This window comes from Nicotiana tabacum, chromosome 1 (assembly GCF_000715075.1).
Source record: "Nicotiana tabacum cultivar K326 chromosome 1, ASM71507v2, whole genome shotgun sequence".
Classification (NCBI taxonomy): Eukaryota; Viridiplantae; Streptophyta; class Magnoliopsida; order Solanales; family Solanaceae; genus Nicotiana; species Nicotiana tabacum.
This window is the reverse complement of record NC_134080.1, coordinates 91,873,023-91,894,045: the sequence shown is the minus strand read 5'-3', so window position 1 is coordinate 91,894,045 and position 21,023 is coordinate 91,873,023. Positions and strand designations below refer to the sequence as shown.

The 21,023-nt window shown below is 37.4% G+C and overlaps 1 protein-coding gene and 1 long non-coding RNA gene across 2 annotated transcripts; one reads left to right on the top strand and one right to left on the bottom strand.

Moving 5' to 3' along the window:
* Nucleotides 1-1,738: 1,738 nt before the first annotated feature.
* LOC107781409 (uncharacterized) lies at nt 1,739-12,738 on the top strand. Its single transcript, XM_016602107.2, has 2 exons — nt 1,739-2,460; nt 12,309-12,738. The coding sequence occupies exons 1-2, from the start codon at nt 2,230-2,232 to the stop codon at nt 12,543-12,545; spliced, it is 468 nt and encodes a 155-aa protein (XP_016457593.1). The 5' UTR covers nt 1,739-2,229; the 3' UTR covers nt 12,546-12,738.
* Nucleotides 12,305-16,725, bottom strand: LOC142180345 (uncharacterized). Its single transcript, XR_012708848.1, has 2 exons — nt 16,314-16,725; nt 12,305-14,177 (listed from the first exon to the last, which is right to left on the bottom strand). It is a non-coding gene; the product is annotated as an uncharacterized LOC142180345 (long non-coding RNA).
* Nucleotides 16,726-21,023: the final 4,298 nt, after the last annotated feature.

The window sequence follows — 21,023 nt, the reverse complement described above, 5'->3', positions numbered from 1 at the left end:
ACAACAATGGACAAAATGCTATGCATGTTGCTATATTGAACACTCTATAACTGAAGTTTCCCTGTTACAAAGACAAAAACATCAGCTCTAGAGCTGAAGTTTTTGTGTTGTAACTGGAAACTTCAGCTCTAGTATGTAATATTAATAAATGGTAAAAAAAATTCAGCTCTAGAGTTGAAGTTTCCCAGTTACAACACAAAAACTTCAGCTCTAGTATGTAATATTAATATGTGGTAAAAAAACTTCAACTCTAGTATGTAATATTAATAGGTGGTAAAAAAACTTCAGCTCTAGAGCTGAAGATTCCCAGTTACAACACAAAAACTTCAGTTCTAGAGCTAAACTTCAGGCCCGCTACTAGAATGCTGAAGTTTTGCGTGATTGCCTTTGCTACTTCAGTCCCGTATGCTGAAGTTATGCGAAAAAGCGGGTACGCTTGCAATTTTTTTTGCAAAGCGGGCACAAGTTAAAATATGATACAAAAAGCGGTCAAAATGGGCCATCTATGTTTGGTAAAAAGTATTTCATTTTTGGGATAATTGCATAAAAGTACCGTCAGCATAGGTGCTTTTCATCCGCATAGCCATCATTTTAAGTTTCATCCGTGTAGCCCATAAAAGTTTCACAATATGACATCATTGTCCGGATATAATTTTACAAATCTATATGTGATTTTTTTATTCTTTGCACACAACCAACTTAAATCGATCATATACATTCCTATTGCAATTACAACAATGCAAACCAACTATAATACAACTTGAAAAAAATTTAAATTTTCTTCTGTCCTGAGTTCTAAATAGCAGAAACAAAAGAAATAAAAAATAAAATTGAAAAAAATGGCTACAAATTCGCAATTTGGCAGAGAAATCAACAAAAAAATTGACTTTATACATCGATTGTTAGAGAAAAAGTAAGAAAAAATTTAATTTCAGTTTTAAGTCCACATATGTTGTACATGTATAAAAATGTATAACTTAGTATAAACTCATATATGGAATATATAATAATGTATTCTAGTATTTAACCAACACAGAAAAGCAAAATTAGCTTTAACGCACATGTGAAATAGGAACTTACTTAAAAGAGAAAGACCACTGCACCAAAGTCGAACAGAAATCGCGAATAGAAAGAGTAATGTTGTATAACACTACTTACACACCTAATATACAACATTATACAATATTATACACTTATTATAATTTTGTATAATGCTGTATAATATTGTATAATGATGTATAATGTTGTATATGAAAACTGAATTTCACCTTCAATTTCCTTTTTCAACTGGTATGATTCTCAAAACCAATGTTAATCATGCTCAATCAATCCAGTACTCTAGATTCTAGTTACTAAAAGCTTTTTTGATATTTTTAGCTTCACCCAAATAATTTCACCGATATTAATCAACACCCATTTGATTTTTTCACCAAAATACATCTTCCCCATGTCTATTAAAAAAACTCATAAATTGGAATATGCTTAAAATCTCTGTCTAGAACTTCAATCTTGAAGAAATTTCAACAAAAATAAGAACCCAGTTCGGTTTTTTCAATCCAGAATTTCAATCTTGAAGAAATTTCAATAAAAATCAAGAACCCAGTTCTTTTCCCAATTTTACCTCACCAAATTCGCTCTCAAAGAGTTGCAAAGTAGTCCAACTGAACCAAATCTCTAGGTTGAAGCTTTTTGGACTATTATCAATTAATTTCAATAGCACCCACTCGAATTTGAGCACGATTCTTTCATAAATTTTTAGATCTGAAAAGCTTCTAACTCTCTCAACCTAATTTTGGTTTGGATATTAAAATCTTGACTTCACAACAAACTTAGGAGAGGTGACCACTAGAGTGGAGAGAAGAAGAGGAGAAAATCTAGAAGAGATGAGTAAAGATTGTTTGGGTTAAACATTAAAACTTTTATTTCAAGATGTAAAATCCCAAAATATGGGCTCTTTATGGATACAGAACTTGGTCGGGTGATATACACTGTAATTGTCCCTTCATTTTTTCCGCCGGTCGGCACTTGTAACGTCATCATCCCTACTTTTGAATTTCACAAGTCATCAGTCCAACGCCAAGAGGCCCAAGACTACAATTTTTTCCGGCGAGATCGTCGTTGCGTTAATATCTCTGGCCTCACAAAACTCGCCAATCCCGACGGTGTTTGCATTTAAGTAGTTTTCGCCGTATTTCTCGCTAATGCATGTCGCTATTCTTATAGAGAGGGATGGGATTATTGCGAAGACTAGCTGGATTTCTAGGGTTTTCAAGAGAAGAAGGGCAAGAAGCGAGAGATGTAGAAGATAACACCGACGGTAATATAGCAGCAGTAGTTGCGGCAGCTCAAGCTCAAAATGTTCCACGCAGGGGTTTCAGTGTCCCAATTCAAGTCCCGGTTGAGAAAGCACAATTCGGCCCAATCCTCTTTCCTTGTAGTTCACGCGACGGTGCCGTTCAGGTATTTAAACGGAGATTATATTCATTTATTTGTAATTTTGACATTGATTTTGTTGATATGCTTTAAACGGACTCATAAATCCTAATTGTATTGTTCTGAGTTAGTATTCTTATTTAAAAAATTCACTCTACTAACCAATGGAAGAATGCCTTTGAAACGTGGTAAATGAGTTAATGCTATCTCCATTTAAAATCTCGAAATGATGTGCTCGTTAACCACGATTTATCAGTGCACCTAAAGAGTTTGTTATGTTTGTTACACACATTGAAGTACACAATTAGAGAAGATTGCATTTGAGCAGTTAGTGTTTGGCTGTTCATTGATCCTATACTTGATAATTTTGGGTTGTGTGTGTGTGCTGACTTCACTTTATTTAAGATTAAATATCGCGGACGGGCGGTAAGGAAGGCTCATTTAGTAAACAAAGATTAAGCTGCAAGCACCTACTCCTATCAAAATGAAAAGTAGCAAGCGGTAGTTGAACTTGAAGAAAGCAATGTATATAAACAGGTAGAAGTTTGTGTTGTTTCTTGTTAAACTCCAATCAGACCCAAACTCATAAATGTAGATAAGATAAGCCATTTGGCGGAAGGTGCAAGGTGGCCGAAAATTGTGTAAAGAGAAGGTGCTAATGTTGGTGCTAGACTGCTAGGAAAGAGATAATGGGGTTAGAGGGGAAGCGGTTTGTGTAAATTAACCATTGGCAAGATTCTCAAAGTAGCACTACCATTGATGCTTGCTAGAGGTGTCGTGGAGGGCCCAGTTGTATAATCTCTTCGGTAGAGGGAATGTGGAGTTCCTTATTTTGCAGTTAAATGTTGAAAGTAACTTCTGTTGACATATAGGCAAAGATGAGTCCACCTCTGGAAAGTGTAGCCATACATATCTAGTTTGGTATCCATCCCTCACAGAAGTTTCTATAAGTTAGATAAAGGAGCTTGAACTTCACCTAGCTAAATCGGATTGTCATCGGAAGATTCCGTATATGCTTTCTATCCAAATTGTTGAAATAAGATGGAAGGGGTTTCACTTGGTAGAAAGTTATGACTTATGAGAGTAGTGCAGTACTGTGGAAGTAGGCTAGTTCAACATTTAGAGTATATTGCCAGGGAAACTACCTTCTTTTGCCTCTAAAATATACTTTAAAAGATTGCATCTAAAGGTAGCTCCAAGAAAGGGGAAAGTAAGGCAGTCAATGTTGTCGTCATTGTATAGAGCACTTCAACATGAGACCACTCCTTCGCTAAATCTATATGGATTCCGGGAGATTGTAGGTCCTTCGAATTCTTCCATATGATTTTAGGTCTACTCCATACTATTTTAGCACCTTCACTCACTATGGTTTCACACTTATAGATCGGTGCATCTGGAGATCGATGCAAAACATGACCAAATCATGTCAAGCAACCTTCTTATTGTTTGTGCTCGATGTGCTACTTGAAACTTCTCGCGTATGTGAGCATTTCTAATCTTCTTCTTATATGACAATACATCCATCCTAGCCTTCACATCTAAGATCTTTTACACATGTTAACTCTTTTGTTGTTCTTCTATGCGTTCTCGAAGTAGTTTAGCCTTTCAAAGATTTATATCCTGTTTAGCCAAATTCTTTTTTTTTTGGGCCAAAAGTGCTTTTATTTTGGCCTAAAGTGTTTTTTCCCCTAATGTTACGGTGTTTGGCCAAACTTTTAGAAGGAAAAAAGTACTTTTGAGTAGAAGCAAAAGTTGTTTTTGAGAAGCTAACAAAAGTAGCTTCTAACCAAAAGTTCTTTTTTTTATTTTTTAAAAGCACTTTTGAGAAAATACACTTAGAAGCACTGTTTAAAAGCACATCTAAGGGACTGAGTTTGTTCACAAAGAAAAAAAAAGCTTGGCCAAACACTAATTGCTGCTCAAAAGTGCTTTTCAAATTGATTAACCAAACATAAACTGCTTCTTGCCGAAAGTATTATTTTGAAAAGCATTTTTTAAAACAAGCTGATTTTATAAGCTTGGCCAAACAAGCTTTTATATTTTTAGAAAATATAGAGAACTTCTAATACTTCTTATTTATCTTTGCATAATATTTGGCATGAGATGAGTTTAAATGAAATAATGGAATAACATGTCTGTGAGGATTCATAAAGCTGAACCAACTTGTTTGAGATTGAGGCATAATAATTGTTGTAATAAGGAAAAAATAGAGTCTCATTTTTGTATAAAGAAAGCTTGTCCCATATGGGGCCAAAACCAAAAAGTCATTGGTGGGAGGGGGGAAGAGAGAGAGAGGGGAGAGAGAAAGTGTACTAGGGCATATTTTAATACATCCTCAATTGCAAACATATAATTAACTAAATAAACTTGTCATGCACAATTCCCTTTTTATGCCAGTTTATGAGTTCATTTGAGGAACTTCTTAGTGTTGTCAAAGCCTCATTTAAGGCGCAGTTATGCCCTGGAGCTCAAAAAAGCTTAAGGAAGGCACTTCATCTCGCTTAAGCTGCACTTCAGTGTAGACAAGACACTAATGTGCATGCCTTAGTCACCAGCGTTCTATCTTGAATAGTTACTAGACAATAGATATAATAAACAAAGAGATATTAATTGTTAAGAATTTTTTGAATTTTTTTTTAATGAAGTAAGGTGTTCCATTAAAAAAGCATCAAGAAGATGCATAGTTACATAGTTACATGAGGCTTAGTTACAAAGGCAAAAACAAAAAGGAGAAGCTAGGCCCTATACAAAGTGTCAATCTAGGACAAGAGTACTAACAAAGTCCAAAAAATGACCGGTACTAATTACAGCGGACAATTTTGTCCAGCAAAAAAGTTCAAGTAGGCATTTTGCCTTGAGAGAGTGATTTGAAGTTGAGATGCTATCAAAAATCTTCTATCTCTCTGTCCATAAACACCAAAAAATAGCTGCAAGAATCATCAACCAGATTTTCTTGATGGCCTTATCAACTTTCCACAAACTCCAACTAATGTGTGCATGTCTCATATTTTGAGGCATAACCCAGCTCAGACCAAAAATACTGTAGAACATATTCCATATATCAGTGGCAACTGGGCAGTGCAGGAACAAATGACTGAGAGTTTCCTGATTCCTCCTACAAAGGTAGCATCTGTTGACCAGCTGGAATCCTCTCCTGTTAAAGTTGTCTTGTGTTAGACAAGCTTCATATAATGCAATCCAATTGAAGCATATAACCTTAATAGGTAATTTGGTCCTCCATATCAATTTCCATGGCCAGCATCAAGCACCTGGTTTTGAGTGCAGTTTTGCTTGTAACACTCTTTGACTGTGAAAATACCCTTGCTACCCCAACACATAGTGTCTGAAAGATCTTCATCAATGCTGTAGCTTTCCACTCTTGCTAGCATTTCCATCAAACTTTCCATTTCCCAATCTTGGACAGACCTTCTCAGATGCACATCTCAGTTGTTGTTGCTCCTGTTCTGAGCAATTGAGGAGTTCTTGTCCATGGCAATTAGGAAAATGTCAGGATAATCATCCATGAGGGCTGTGTTTTTCAGCTAAATGTCCTTCCAAAATCTGATGTGCCAGGTTTGAAGTGGATCTTCTGGAAAAAATCATTGTTCAATTTGCTAATAAACTTCCAGGGACCAACACCATAAGGGGCATTTGCAATTTTAGTGCTCTAGTTGTCTCTTTTCCCATGTTTTGCATCAATCACCTTCTTCCAGAGACTTGGCTCAGTTGTACCTTACCTCCATAGTCTCTTCATCAGCATACTTTTGTTGTGGATTGCTAAATCTTTGACCCCCAGTCCTCCATTGCTTTTCGGCTGTATGACTTTATCCCATTTTATCAAATGGAATTTGTGAGAGCTGTCATTCCCTTCCCAAAGGAAATCTCTTCTGATTTTATCCAATTGCTTTAACACCTTTTTAGGGATAGGGAACAAAGACATATAATAGGTAGGTATGCTGTCAAGTACACTGTCGATAAGAGTTAATCTACCTCCCATAGATAAATATTGCATTTGCCAAGTGGCCAACCTCTTTTCAAATTTTTCTACAACACCATTCCAAATTCCATAATTCTTGAATTTGGCTCCCAATGGGAGGCCCAGGTAGGTGGAAGGAAGTGCCCCAATGCTGCAACCCATAGTTCCTGCCAACTCTACTATGTTGTTCACATTGTTGACTAGATAGAAAGTGCTTTTCAGCTTGTTGATATGTAATCTTGACAAGGGTTCAAAGAGTAGGAGGGTGAGATTCAGGTATAGGAGCTGTGCTTTTTCTGCCTCACAAAAAATCAAAGTATCATCAACATACAGTAAATGAGATATAGTAATTGTATTCCCAGCATTGGTGCCAACTCTGAAGCCCTGAATCCACTGCATTTGTCTAGCCTTTTCCAACATCTTACTTAGACCTTCCATGGCTAATATGAACAAAAAGGGGGAGAGTAGATCATCTTGTCTGATCCCTTTTTGAGGGGAGAAGATACCCACAGGGGATGTGTTAATTAAAATTGAATATTTAACAGTAGAGATGCAATAACTTATACATTTTATCCACTTTTCACCAAAGCCCATCTTCCTCAAGATAGATATTAGGTATGATCAATTCAATTTATCAAAAGCCTTCTCTATATCCAGCTTGCACATAACTCCAGGTTCTCCAGTTTTAATCCTCCAATCCAAAACCTCATTAGCTATGAGAGTTGCATCAGTTATCTGCCTTTGTTTGATGAAGGTATTTTGATAGCTAGAGACTAGCTTCGCAACAACCAACTTCAATCTCTCTGCTAAAACCTTGGCAACTATCTTGCAAACACTTCCAATAAGGCTAATTGACCTGAAATCCCCGAGTTCAATGGCACCCTTCTTTTTAGGTACTAAAGCAATGAAAGATGCATTGCAAGACCTCACCATGTACCAATGCTGGTGGAAGTAGTTGAGGGCCCCATGACCCTTGACTTAATGAAACCCCAAGATTTTTGGAAGAATGCCATGGTAAAACCATCTGGCCATGGGGCCTTATCAGGAGCACCTGATTGAATGACACTAAGCACTTCATCTTCTTCAAACACTTTTTCTAGCAACTCCCCGTGAGTCTGGCTACTTCCTCAAAGCTGGCAGTAGGCCTCCACTCTTCACTTTCTTTGTAGAGATTCTGGTAGTAATTCAAGATCTCCTCATTGATTACTTCCTTGTCTTCTGTGATCTCATTATCAATTTTGAGCTTGTCAATTGAGTTGTATCTTCTGTGAGAGTTGGCCATTGTTTGGAAGTATCTTGTATTCCTGTCCCCTTCTTTTAGCCATAGGCATCTTGATTTTTGTCTCCATGAAGTTTCTTCAGCTTTAGCAATTTCCATTAGCTCATTTCATATTAAGAAAACTTTGTTTTTCAGGCTGAGTAGGAGTTCTGTTCTCTGTTGCCTGTTCTAAAGCTGAAAGCTCCTCTAGAATTCTGCTTCTTCTTGTCTCTAGCTTTCCATAGACTTCCTTGTTCCATTTGGAGATTTTTTTCTTGCATTATAGATATACTTTTGTTTTGTTTTTTCTTTGCGCCCTTTTTTACTAAAGCCACACTTTTACTGCACTTTATGTATAAATTGTAAAGCAACACTTTCAGTTATTTCTTTTCTCCATGTTTCGTTACTAGTTTATTGAAGCTTGTCAATCCCTTAGATTTTCCTATTCTTTCAACTCTTGGGGGCCACGTCCCATAACCCCTTTCAGTTTTTCTCTATCTTAAAATAACGTAATTGCCCTCATTCATTTTGGGTTATGACATTCTCCCTCACTTAAAATAACGTTAGGCACGTCATCTTCGGAGATAGAAAAGAAAGAGGTATAGACACTTTTCCTTTACACGAACCTTGATTTTCCATACTTTACTACTTCACACGCCTCTCGTAGGATGATTCGAACCAATTAACTCTTATTTGTTTTTGTCTCGACGGAAGTCTCTAGCATCTTACTCATAAAATCTTCTTTAAAGGTAGCTTAATATCAAAGGAGTGCAATCTATTTCAGCGGAGGATTCTGTTTATCGCATAGGGAAACCATATCCACTTAACTAGGTTCAAAATGGTCTTTTAACGTTCATCTTGACATTAACGCCGTCTCATAATGTTAAGAAAAAAATAATCGAATTTCCTTCATAAATATCATTTCTTAACCATGAATCTAAGCTTTCCAATAGAATTGAAATACCAGGGTATTACACTTCTGTTTGGCATAGAGTGAACTGTTCGTCTGTCTGAAAAAAAAAGCAACTGGTAAGAGTTTTGTCATTGCCATAGGGGGAGGTATCTAAGAGTTTTGTCTCTACAGCCCATAATGAATCTCTTATTTGTATTTGTGAGGATTCTTGAGAATAACAAAAAAGAGGAGCATCTGAGAAGTGAGAAGGTAAAATTATGTCATTGCCATTTTAACTTACTCGTAAGACTTCTTTGTCACTCGTACCACTATATTTGTTTCGACCTCTTTCACTTCCTCTCATTGAATATCTCGTTTACTTTTCATAATAGCTAATAATTCAAAAATCTACAGTAGGCAAGAGAATAAAATCTTTAGCAGGAGCACTCATGCAGAAGCTCCTGAAATTGGAGAACAGGTTCCGAATTTCTGCTTTGAAATTGTGAAATACAACTTTCTTGGTTCTGAGCACGCTTAATTAACTCGTGCACATGACCACCTAAAAGACCCCTCTGTTTGCTTAAACCTATACAATTTGTTGCTTCTAGGCAATTTGAAGTTTAAAGAAAACTATAAGCCATTTATGACGGGAAAATTTGTATTCTTTAGAGGCAGTTTAGGCACTGTCTTTAACTGAACAGAAGTTTGATGATTGTGTAAGATCTCTGTTTCCATTTACCTTTTGTGACATCACATCTTTGCTTGGTGGGCATTTTACAATGCAGTTGAAAGCTTGGCTTTAAACCAGAATGGCTTTTATTGATTTATTGTATTTATATCTGAGGATGTCTTATTAAATCTCAATTCCTAAGTATCCAACTTGTCACTGTTTAAAATATAAGAAAGATAAAGTAGTGGTTTCCTTCTGCATAAGAACTGTTAGATTCTCCATCGTTGTGAATGGTTCCCCAGAAGATTTTTTTGCATCAGAGAGAGGTAAGACAAGGTGACCCTCAGTTACGTTTTCTGTTCCTTATGGCTATGGAGGGTTTGGGTCGGATGTTGTAGACTGCTCAGGTGAATGCTTGGCTAAGAGGTTTTTCTGTATCAAATAGGGAAGATAGCAGCTTGGAGATCATACAATACTATATGCTGATGATTCGTTGGTATTTTGTGATGCTGAGCAAATAAAATACTTAAGGCTCATTTTAGTAGTTTGAAGCTGTCTGGATTGCATGTTAATTGGAGAAGGAGTAACTTGTTTCCCGTCAATATGGTTGGTAATATATAAGTATTAGCTGCAATTCTTGGCTGTCAGATGGGGCATTAGGGTTATCATTGAATTCCAAGAACAAGTCTCAAGAAATATGGAGTGGGGTGCTGGAAAGATGCGAAGAAAAGGCTTGCAACCTGGGAAAGTCAATATCTATCTTTGGGAAGCAGAGTGGTCTTGGTGAACACCGTGCTGGATGCTCTTCCAACTTATGTCATGTCTCTGTTCCCTACATCAGTTAAGGTGAGGAAAAGAATTGATGCATTAAGGAGGGATTTCATCTAATACGGTAATAGAGATAAGAGAGATATTCATTCGGTGAATTGGAACTCATTTATCACCCGTAAAAGGCAAGGGATTTGGGACTCAGGATCCTCAAGGCACTCAATCAAAGTTAGCTTATGAAGTGGCTGTGGAGATACAACTAAGAGATAATGCTTTATGGAGAAAGGTAATAAGTGTGAAGTATGGCCAGACTGAATAGTGGTGCACAAGATCTGTTAATACTCCATATTGGGTTGGTGTTTGGAAATCTATCTGGCAATTTTGGAATTCTCTTCTAGTTAACACTAGCATAGGTGGGTAATGGAAGAAACACTTTATTTTGGAGTGATTACTGATTAGGACATGGTCCACTTAAAGAGGTGTTTCCAGAATTCTATGGTATTGCCACCATACCTGAAATTAAAATGGAAGAAGCCCGTGAACAACATGGTTGGAATATCACTTTCAGAAGAGGGTTGAATGATTGGGAAATGGGGAGAATTGCTGACTTCTTTAAAGGTTTGAAAGTTTTCAATGGTCTCACTGATCATGAAGATACAAATGCAAGAGTGGGAGCTACACTGTCAAATCTGCCTATCTTGTACTTTTAAATACAGGCCAGTACATAGAGAGACGGCCATGGAAGAATATATGGATAGTCAAAGCTCCCTTTAAGGTGGCCTGTTTCTCATAGCTGGTAGCGAGAGAAGTACGCATAACTCAAGAAAACCTGAAAAGAAGGGGATTTCAGTTATGTTCTAGATGTCTGTTATGTGGCAGAAATCTGGAAACAAACAGCCACCTGTTCCTGCATTGTCCTATCACTAGGCAATTGTGGCAACTGTTCCTTAACATTGTGGGCCCCAGATGGACCATGCCTGCAACTATTGAGGAGCTTTTGGAGTGTTGTAATAACAATGGAGGTTTATTCAGACAGAAGGCATGGTGGAGGTTGATACATGCTTGCATTTGGTGGACAGTATGGAAAGAAAGGAATTAAAGAGTTTTTGAAGACAGATACAATCCTCTCTAGAACATCAAGATGAATTGTATTCTTTTATTTTATTTTTGGGGTAAAGAAAGTCATGTAAAGAACACAGAATCCTTGGTTGACGTTAGGCTTTTTGTAACTTTGATGGGTCAGTTTTGATCTATCCCACCCGGAGATATGGTTTTGCACTGCCTTAGTGCTTTTTCTAATATATTGTTACCAGTCTCCAAAAAAGAAAAGAAAAAAGGCAGCTGTCCTGGAAAGAAACATTGATTTTCTAGTTCAGGAATGATGTGGAGATTATCTATAAGCGGTTTCATCCTTATTGTTAGTTCCACTTGAGATGTTGTAGATTAAGCTTATGGCAGCTCCGTTTATTTTGTCTGTGGGTTCTTCTTTGATGATGATTTTTGTTTTATTTAGGGGTGCAAAATGGTTAAAAGAACCATATTATCCATTAAAAAATGGGTTGGATAATGAACATTTTAAAAACGGGTCAAATATGGATAAGAACCATATTGTCCATTTAGAAAATGGATAACCAATGAGTCTAACTTTTACATTTGTAAAGCCTCAAATTGGGAGTTTCTCAAGTTAGGAAGACTAAGAATTCTCCCAAAAGTGATCATATGCAAGAAGTCATGGATAATAGGTTACCCATATTATCCGCCGGTTAACCGTTTTTTATCCGTATTAAATATGGGTTGGGTCGGATAATTTATCCGTTTTTATTACCCGTTTTGACCCGAACCATATCCGACCCGACCTGCCCGTTTGCCACTCCTAGTTATATTTCTTGTTTTTATTTTTCCTTTGTTGCTGGTAGAATACCTTATGTTAAGCTCTTTTTTGTTGGTCTTGCACTTTTGGGTGGTTGAGCTCGAGTTTCATTGGGTTTTTGGTACTGCAAACAACTTTCAACTCGTTGGTTGTGTGGTAATAAATTGTTAAATTTTCGAGAAAAACTCATCAAGCTTCACTGATAGTTTGCAATCATCTGCAGTAAAGGTGTTCTGTTCTTCAGCGGTGTAGATAAATAACACAACTTTTTTTCTTTTACTGTTTCCATGACCTAGAAAAATTTGTTTGTTTATCAAGTCTGAACAATAGTTTCCTGTTGGGTGAAAACTTCCCCTCTTTGTGCTCTTGTAGTTCTGAAATTGGGATAACTTGTTGCTTCTAATTTGCATCTTTAATCATCTCTTTTTTCACTGGGCTCAGGGATTGAGATGGTATGCCAAGCGTCTTAGGATAGATGAAGATGGAGATGTTGCAGATGAGTTCTTTGATGAAATCCTAACGGATACACCTTCAAGTGGAGAAGAGCATCAGAGGCGATATCCCAAGTTCGAACTGAAGTACAGTACAAAACCTGCTAAAGTAACAACCCAGGCACTCTCAGCTGCTGGTAGAATTCAGCATTGTGTGGAACATCAAGGCAGATTGGAGTGGATTTAAGGCATATACTGTGTACTTGATGTATTTGAGAACGGGGTTTGGCTAGATTGCTGCATACAGGTACTCTGCTTCATTCTCAAGGACTAAGCTGTATTGTGTTTACTCGGGGTGATATTTATTGTCTCTGATTTTTCTTTTGAAACTGTCCTGATAAGAGGAAGCAAAGTTTCATTTATAGAGCAGCATAATTTTACTTGGAAAACTATCATTGTATACATGATACTAGCTGTCAAAATGTTAGGTTTTCATGGTCATTAGTTGTTGGATCCATTGACTTAACATTTGGATGAGCACTTCTGCAAACTTTTAGCTCTGCCCCTTCTATTTTTGCATAAAAGAAAGAAACGCAACTATAGTTATACTATAACAAGTAAATTTGTTTGCGCTTTGCGCGATCATAAAGGAAAATTAAAATCTAACTAAATATTTATTTGAACAATATTATAGTAAAAAGTTAATCTTTACAAATCGAATAAGCAACCTAAAAGACAAACATAAAACTTATAAATTAGGCCACATGCAGCAATATTTTCAAAGCAGGGCCTTAAGATTAAAATATAATTTTAGTTTTCAGATAATACTATTTACAAATAGTATTGAATTTTCCTGGTAACAAACTTACTAAGAAAAGAAAGGGAAAATATTGCGGTAGGAGATAATGTATAACTTCACAATTAGGATCAAGACAATATACTTTTCCATTTTTTCCCCTTATCTTCTTCTTAACTTCTTATACTTAACTCCTCTTTCTCAGCAAGAATTCCATAAACAATTAATTCCCACCTGATAATAAGACAAATTCCATATTTTTCTCATCTTATTTCTTTAGGGAAATCTCAAAAATAGTTCTTTTCTCTCGATAACTCCTCATATCATCTTATATCATCCCAAAGACTTCCATCCTTAAACTTATAGATTAAAGACACTACCACAAAGAGGTATCAGATAGCAAAGAGAAAAAAATGTATCATTATTTTAAAACCCCATGTCGTAGAGGATGCTATTTGTACATCATGCTCCATTACAATTTATAATTTAGGAAAATAACCCTTTTAAATCTCTTATGTGTAAAAGATAAATCTCTTACGTATTCCATGTGTAAAAAAAAAAGGTAGAATCATAAAACTAAAAACAAGTTTGTAAAAAGCACAAACCCAACAGAGGCATCAGTTGGCCCACACTTTTAAGTTCATGTGAAGATTTTCCAATGTAATCTCTGCTCATTTTAGAAATACTAGGTGGGAATGGCCTGTGTCAGCACAGGCCCAAGGCAATGTTAACAGCATTATAGTATTTACTCAAAAGAAATCATGGTCGTAATGTAGTTGAACTTTGTCTATGTAAAGTTCACTTTTATATCCTTCTCAAATATAATAATTCTGGCTGTTCTTGTGGTTGTAGCGGCAAATTCAGGTATGCATGTGATCGAAGCTAGTCGTTAGTTGGCAAAAGCCCTTCACTTCAGAATAATCAATCAGGACTGACTGTGCTTCTTCTTACTATTGAAAATGAACGTTAAAGCTTTGAAGCTAATCTTCAAGCATTCCTTTCAAGTTTCCTGTAAAATCAGCAAATCATATGTAATTTTTCTTCCCAAATAACCTGCACACGTCATTTGCATGGACCAAGTACCTGCAGCAAATTCAACATTTGAACCTCATCAGACATGACTACAAATTCCTTAAAAATGCACTAACCATTGGCTTCATTTTCCACTAAAAGTCACATCTATCTTTTGACAACTAAAACTTCCCACAATTTTTCAGTGTGCAACAAAGGAATTTAATCTATTCACTAATTTACACACTCAGGTCAATTATAAAGTAATTATAACTTATTCTATGACCAACATTAATTGGTAACTCGATAAAAAGTGGTAACCAATTAATTTATTTTACACAATTAGTGTATATAACTCAAATTTGTAAGAAATAGATTAATGAAGAGAAGGATAAAATAGTTACGTGAAGGTTCCAAGGTCAGAGTATGAAAGGGAACCTAAGTCATTAGTAAGGGAATTCTTGAGCATAATAACAAGAGCCACAACACAAAGCCTCATGGGTAGCAAACACAGCATAGTCTCAGCCGTTCGCATGCTGCTGCTTCCATTTTCATCTTCAAACTCTCGTGATCCTTTCTGTAGAGGAGTGCTTCCGGCCATTTTTTGTCTTTAATCCTCCATCTTTGGAATGAATATTCTACTCTCCTCCTTTTATTTTTTTTACAGTACAAAAGAGATTATAAGTAATGGAGAAAGAAAGGGGAGATATGATGAGTGATAGGCAGCCTCTACTTATTAATAATCAACTTAGCTAAGGAGTTTAGTTGGGAAAGGCACTAAATATCTCCATAAAAAACACAAAGACAATGACACCATTTTGCAAGACAGAAAAGTGTCATATATTTCTAACGTCCATTTAAAATCCTATTGTGGATATTAACTTATCTTTTCATCTATCATCATAGTGTATGATATCTACTCTAATAGGTTAGCTGGCACATTTCATCTAAATAATACTACTCATAAAATGATACGCACAAGTATTATTTGTTTAAAAGAATGAGAAGTTCTTCTAACAATTGGCAATAACTACTGCAAACCCAATCTTTCTTACAGTTTGATTGAACATTAAGCATACCTTGCTACAGAAAATTACAAGGGTGACGATATCGTTGCCATAGAAAAAGTCCTTGCCCTTCTATTCTTAGTTTAGAAATTAAATAAGTTGATACTTGATACCAAGCGCAGTACAGAAAAAATAATTATTCCACTCTTGTGATATCATTACAAGAAATGGGAGCATTGTATGCTGATTCTTCTGGTTCTGGAACTCCAATAGCAGAGCATGAAGACATACAAAGACAAACCAGCTGCAATCATTACAATAATTTTTCCCCAGATTTTAGCTCAGCACAAAATAACTCTTATATAATTATGTAGAGAGCATAGGATGGTGTACAGAGAAATTACCGTCCTACATAAGTACTCCAAAAACAACTGATATTAGATTCTATCTTGCACGCAATTTAGCTGGGTAATGAAAATTATAAAAGAATAAGACAAAAAGGAAAGAGCTACCAACACAATTTAGGAACTGAACTTGAAAACTTAGGTGTTAAAAAGCCGTCAAGGCGTAAAAAAATCACCATTGCTTTTTCTTTTTCTTCCTTTTAGGTAAAGAACAACTACATAGAAAACACAAACACATGAAAAAGTGGAATTTTTCATCAAATGCGAAGAGTATAAACTAAGTTGCAAAGTCAGAGTGCGACATTCAATCGAGGGAGCAGCTTCACTAAAAATATTTAGAAAGTGATGTTCTTGAACTAAATTGACGAAGCATCCCACAAGCAAGGGACGCAATAGCAGAAGGCGGATTCGGAGTTTCGACTAATTCCTCGCTATTCAATCCCAAGGCAATGATGAAAGCAATTTTGTAGATTCAATGTCAAAATCAAATAACATAAGTGTTGTATGAAAACAATTTCCACTTTCGAATCGATATACAAAGTTAATAATCTATCAAAAGCTCGACTATCCACCGAATGGAAAAATCCATACCATCGATGAAAAATCACGTTAAAATAGAACCAAAGGAAAACAATGAAAAGAAAAATCGCCTGGCATCCAAATAGCATAACTCAGCCAAGTTACTAAAGAGAAGAAAAAATAAAGTTGAGACAGTAATCGAAATCAAGCGTCCGAAAATGTTGTACCATATAGAGTTAGCGGAGAAGGGAGTATCGTCCCCTAAGCAGTAATCTTACCGTTCAGTACTCCAGAGCAAGCAAACACGAGTTGGAGGAGGAGGAGGCGAAAAGCGGTGTCTGTTCGGCGGTCCGGCCAAATGGCGAACTCAAAATGTGTTTCTCTAGATTGATGATAGAGGCATATACTTTAGTAGGTGAAATGTCTAATATATCCTTATTTTCGAATTTATTGACAGGGAACAGATAGGTCGAAACTCTTTTTCTTTTACTCCGTTTCAATTTATTTGAATCTATTTCCTTTTTAATCCGTTTAAAAAAGAATGATCTCTTTTTAAATTTAGAAACAATTTTGCTTAAACATACAATTCTAACCTTAATGAGAAAACTTTTATAACCACACAAATACTCTGGGCTCCTTTTTGACTTGTTTAGGGCCACAAGTTCCAAAATTCTTCATGTGAATATGTTTGACTGGGCACGAAGTTTAAGAAAAAATGAAGAATTTTGGAACTTGTGGCCCTAAACAAGTCAAAAAGAGCTCATAGTATTTGTGTGGTTATAAAAGCTTTCTCATTAAGGGTAGAATTGTATGTTTAAGTAAAATTGTTTACAAATTTAGAAAGAGGTCATTCTTTTTTAAACAGACAAAAAATGAAATAGGTTTACATAAACTGGAACAGAGGGAGTAGTAAAGTAAGATATTCAATTTCATTTTGAGTTTTTCTTTCCAATTGACGTGTACTAACTTTGATTTTGTAAAAGTTAAAATTGGTAGCGTTGATGTGTATCTTTTGCATGTCCAAACTAAGTTTTTGTTCATTGGAAAATATTATATTGTTGTCACTTTAATTTAGGAATGTGTACTTGTCTCATAATCTATGTTTCAAAAATGATAAATAATACACTTTTTTTTTTTTTTTGGTTTTTGACCTGCACAACATGTTATTTAAGACAATTCACACCCAAATACAAACAAATATCAAGCCCAAACAATCAAGACACATTCATTTAAAAACATGCAATTTATTCATGAGACTAACATCGATGTAAAACAACTCGCATAAATCCACCGTTTCTCAAAGTGAAAGAGAAGGAAGAAGACTTTATACTCTTTGGATGTATGTATGTTCTTTGAGTTGGCAAGCAAGACTCAATTTCATAGCTGCTCCAAGTTTGCATGTAATTTATATCCTCACCATTTAGGGTATTCTTCACAAGTTCCATTTTCTATCTACTTGCAACAGCACACAAATCCACTATTGTTTCATGGTAATTAACAATGATGGCGCCTTCTTCTATACACATACCAATGTGCCATTCTTTTGTGTTCTCTCGTTTTCTTTACTTTAACCACAACCCAAAGCCAAACTTCTTCCCTCGCCAAATACCTAATTTTTCCCGTGTCAAAAGTTGCTTCAATCCTCCACCAAAGAACACAAGATAAGCTGTTGATGTTGCCTCATGTTGGTGGCCAGTTATGATGGCTATTGATGTTGATCTTTTGCAAGTTTAATTATGACTTGTTTACCTTGAAAATGGAAAACAATTAAATTTATAGGCGATTTTAAGGATATGTGGATTAATTTAATACAAGTGATCAATAACGTTAAGCGAATTAAAGATAAAATAAATAACCAAACCAGTTGTTATGTTAAATCTGGGCTCAGATCTGAGCTGAACAATTGTTCTGCCCTCAATTTGGAGCCAAATATGCATGAAAAACAATGATCGAAATAAGAATTCTTCAATAGCTAGAAAACAAAGAAATAAGTTTGTATTGCCTTTTTATGCGTGTTACAATATGTCTCTTGAATAGAAATTACCCCTTTATATAGTAGGAGAGTTTCACCCCTAGTACAATTCTAAGAAAGGTAAAAATCTTATTTTTTGTTAATCCCTGATCTGCTGCCGATACGGGGCCGAGATCCATGCTGTGATATCCGGCTGGGTGCAGATATCACGGTCCTTCGTTAGTCATGTGCAACCGTTTTGTAATGCTTTTCGAGGTCATGGGGCTCGTACCGAGTTTAGGGGATGTTGTCTTATCGGGCCCGGTGGCGAGCACTTCGTTTGGACCTTGGTACGAGAAGTTCCCAGCTTCGATTCCGATTCCATATACTCGTGTTTTTACTTCGTTTGCCTTACCGGTAAATCGGAGTAACCCCGATTTTACCCATATACAGATAGTCCCCTCGTTTCTCAGAGAGTAGGTTTGCCGAAAAAATGAGAAACGATAGATGTTCCCTGGTTCCTTCCTTCGTATGTTAAAACCGAGGTGACGAAGAAGTCGAAACGTCCCATCAGTCATGTTGTTCTGACTTCGGACACGTGTCAACAACCGGCTGGTCGCCTCCGAATGCGAAGCGTCGCGTACTTCCCCTATAAATGCTTCTACCCTTTGTTCTTTTTCCACTTTCCGATCAAGCTTCCACCTTTGCATTTTCTAGTTATTACCAACTCTTTCAAACCTTTATATCTTCATCTTTGATCTTCAAATCTTCATCTTTGATCTTCAAATCTTCATAATTGTTCTTAGGTTCTTACCCTTCATCTTACCTTCAAGTTTTCATACTCTTTTCTTTGGCCTTCAAACTTGTTCCTTCAAACCTTCATACTTTTTCTTTAAATCTTCAAGTTTTCTCAGATAGTAATGGCTAAAACTTCCAAGTTAGCTCCTCAGTAGGCTGCCTCTTTGTCTTCCCACCCAGCCACGGATGTCGAGGTGGCTGCTTCCGAGGTGGATATTCTAGAGGCCGCTGCTCCCGAGGTTGCTCCCGAGCCTCACATGAAAAGCTTCATATTCGAGGATTGTTCAATGGAAAACGACTTCAAACTCGAGAAATACTCGTCCAAACAAGGCCGGGGAGAAGGAGCATGTAGATATATATGCTCTATTACCGAAGATGTCCTTCATGTAGTCCGAGAGGACTGTAAATGGGAGAAAAAGGACGTAGTAGTCCCCGGGCCCAAGGATGATATTACTACCCATGTAGAGGGGTACTTAAGTGTTTACAGTTACCCCTTCACGCTGGTCCGATAGACTTGGTGATTTTGGCCTTCTGTAAAAGATATGAGGTGTGCCTCGGGCAAATCCACCTGTCTCTCTGAAGGATCGTGATCCTCCTTCGTTATTTTGTGAACCACACCGAATCCTCTCAGTTCACTATCGAACACATACCATATTTATATAGTTCCCGGATATTTTGAGGGGGCTACAAGCTCACTCGCCGGGCCAGCAAAGCCCCTTTTTTGAGCATTGACAAGGATCAGGACCGAGACTGGCAGGGGCATTTTGTTTGGGTAAAAACCGAGGATCTGATCCCTTCCGAGTTCATGCATTCCCCGAGAAGTGAAATGCATCTCGTAAGTGCAGCCTTTCCTTAAGTGTCAATTTTTCTTCATTTCCTTTATCATTATTCGTATTTGTTGTGCAGCTGTTGCGTGGGTTTCAAATGCAATCCCTCGACTCAAGAGTGGATCGAAGGCATCTGCAAGCAGATGTCATACTTCGAGCACTCACGGTGCAGATTTCAAAGGGCTAATGGGAGGCCCATTCGCACGGCAAGGTTCTCCTTTGGATAGCTATTACCGTTCTCTTAACTCACATAATAGTAACCTTTCTTCTTTCTTTTGTAGGTTTGCCTAAGACCACCGAAATTAGGCCATTGGAAGGGAATGAGGATGTGCCCTTGTCCGTTGATCCCTCCGTTACGGGACAGCCCGGGGCTGCTGTGGGGGAAAATAAAAAGAGTAAAAGAAAGTCTTCGGGCTCCCCGGGTTCCGAGGTAAAGCCAAAGAAGAGGGAGGCTCATAAGCCCAAGAAGAGTATCAACTCCCGGGTGCCAGATTCTAACTCGCTTCTACAGCTCAGGGATGAGTCGGAAGAAGACGATATTTTTGTTGCCCACGGATTGACCCCTCCCGAGGAGCAGGAAGCAACCGAGGAGAAGATCCATGAGGTCGACCCCCTTCCAGTCCAATAGTCTGAAGTTTAGATGGAGGCTGCAACCTCTGAAGAAAGTACTCCTGCCTTAAAGGAGGCTACCAGTGTGATTGACATTGTTGAGACGCCCTCTTACACGGATTCTATGCTCGACAAGGCTCAAGCGGGCAAAGAGAAATCAAGTGAAGGAGCACAAGGTGCAGATGACCCCCTCCACTTCTTCTTTAATGGGGTGGACATGTACAATTTGGATGACTTTATCGTGCTGGGCGACTTGGAGGTCCCGAAGAAGGACGTGCCTTCAAAACCTGACGGGCCGAGCTCGAGCCTAAAACTGGTGAAGTAGTTTCCTACTCTGAGTATGGACCCTGGTCGCAAGGAACAATCATTATTACGGTCCCGAAGGATGCTCGGGTTTTATCTACTCCAGTGGTATAGCCAGTTACCTCCGATGTCTGGTGACCGAAGAGGACCAGGCCAAGATGAATGAGGTGGGTGCGTCGAGTCTCTTCAACGAGGCTCAGCATGTGCTGAACCTGGTAAGGCATCAATACTCCTTTGTGGATCCACTTAGGTTTCAATATCTCTTATAGATTTTGTTGCTTTGTAGGCCTCAGTGCTTCACCATGAGAGCTTCCTCAGGTCACACTCTGAAATCAATCAGCTCGAGTTTGAGTCAAGTAGAAGGATCGAAAGAAAGATATGTACAATCTCCTTAGTGAACAACAAGACAGGGCCATCAAGGACCTTCAGGCCGAGCTGGACAGAGCTCAGAGGGAAGCTTTGATCCTGAGGCAGGAGCATGCCGACTTGGTCGAAAAGGT

Bases quoted from the DNA above. Each gene is read 5' to 3' on its own strand.
- LOC107781409 (XM_016602107.2), top strand. From the start codon at position 2,230: ATGGGATTATTGCGAAGACTAGCTGGATTTCTAGGGTTTTCAAGAGAA. The intron at 2,461-12,308 runs GTATTTAAACGG...CACTGGGCTCAG, and splicing joins CACGCGACGGTGCCGTTCAG to GGATTGAGATGGTATGCCAA.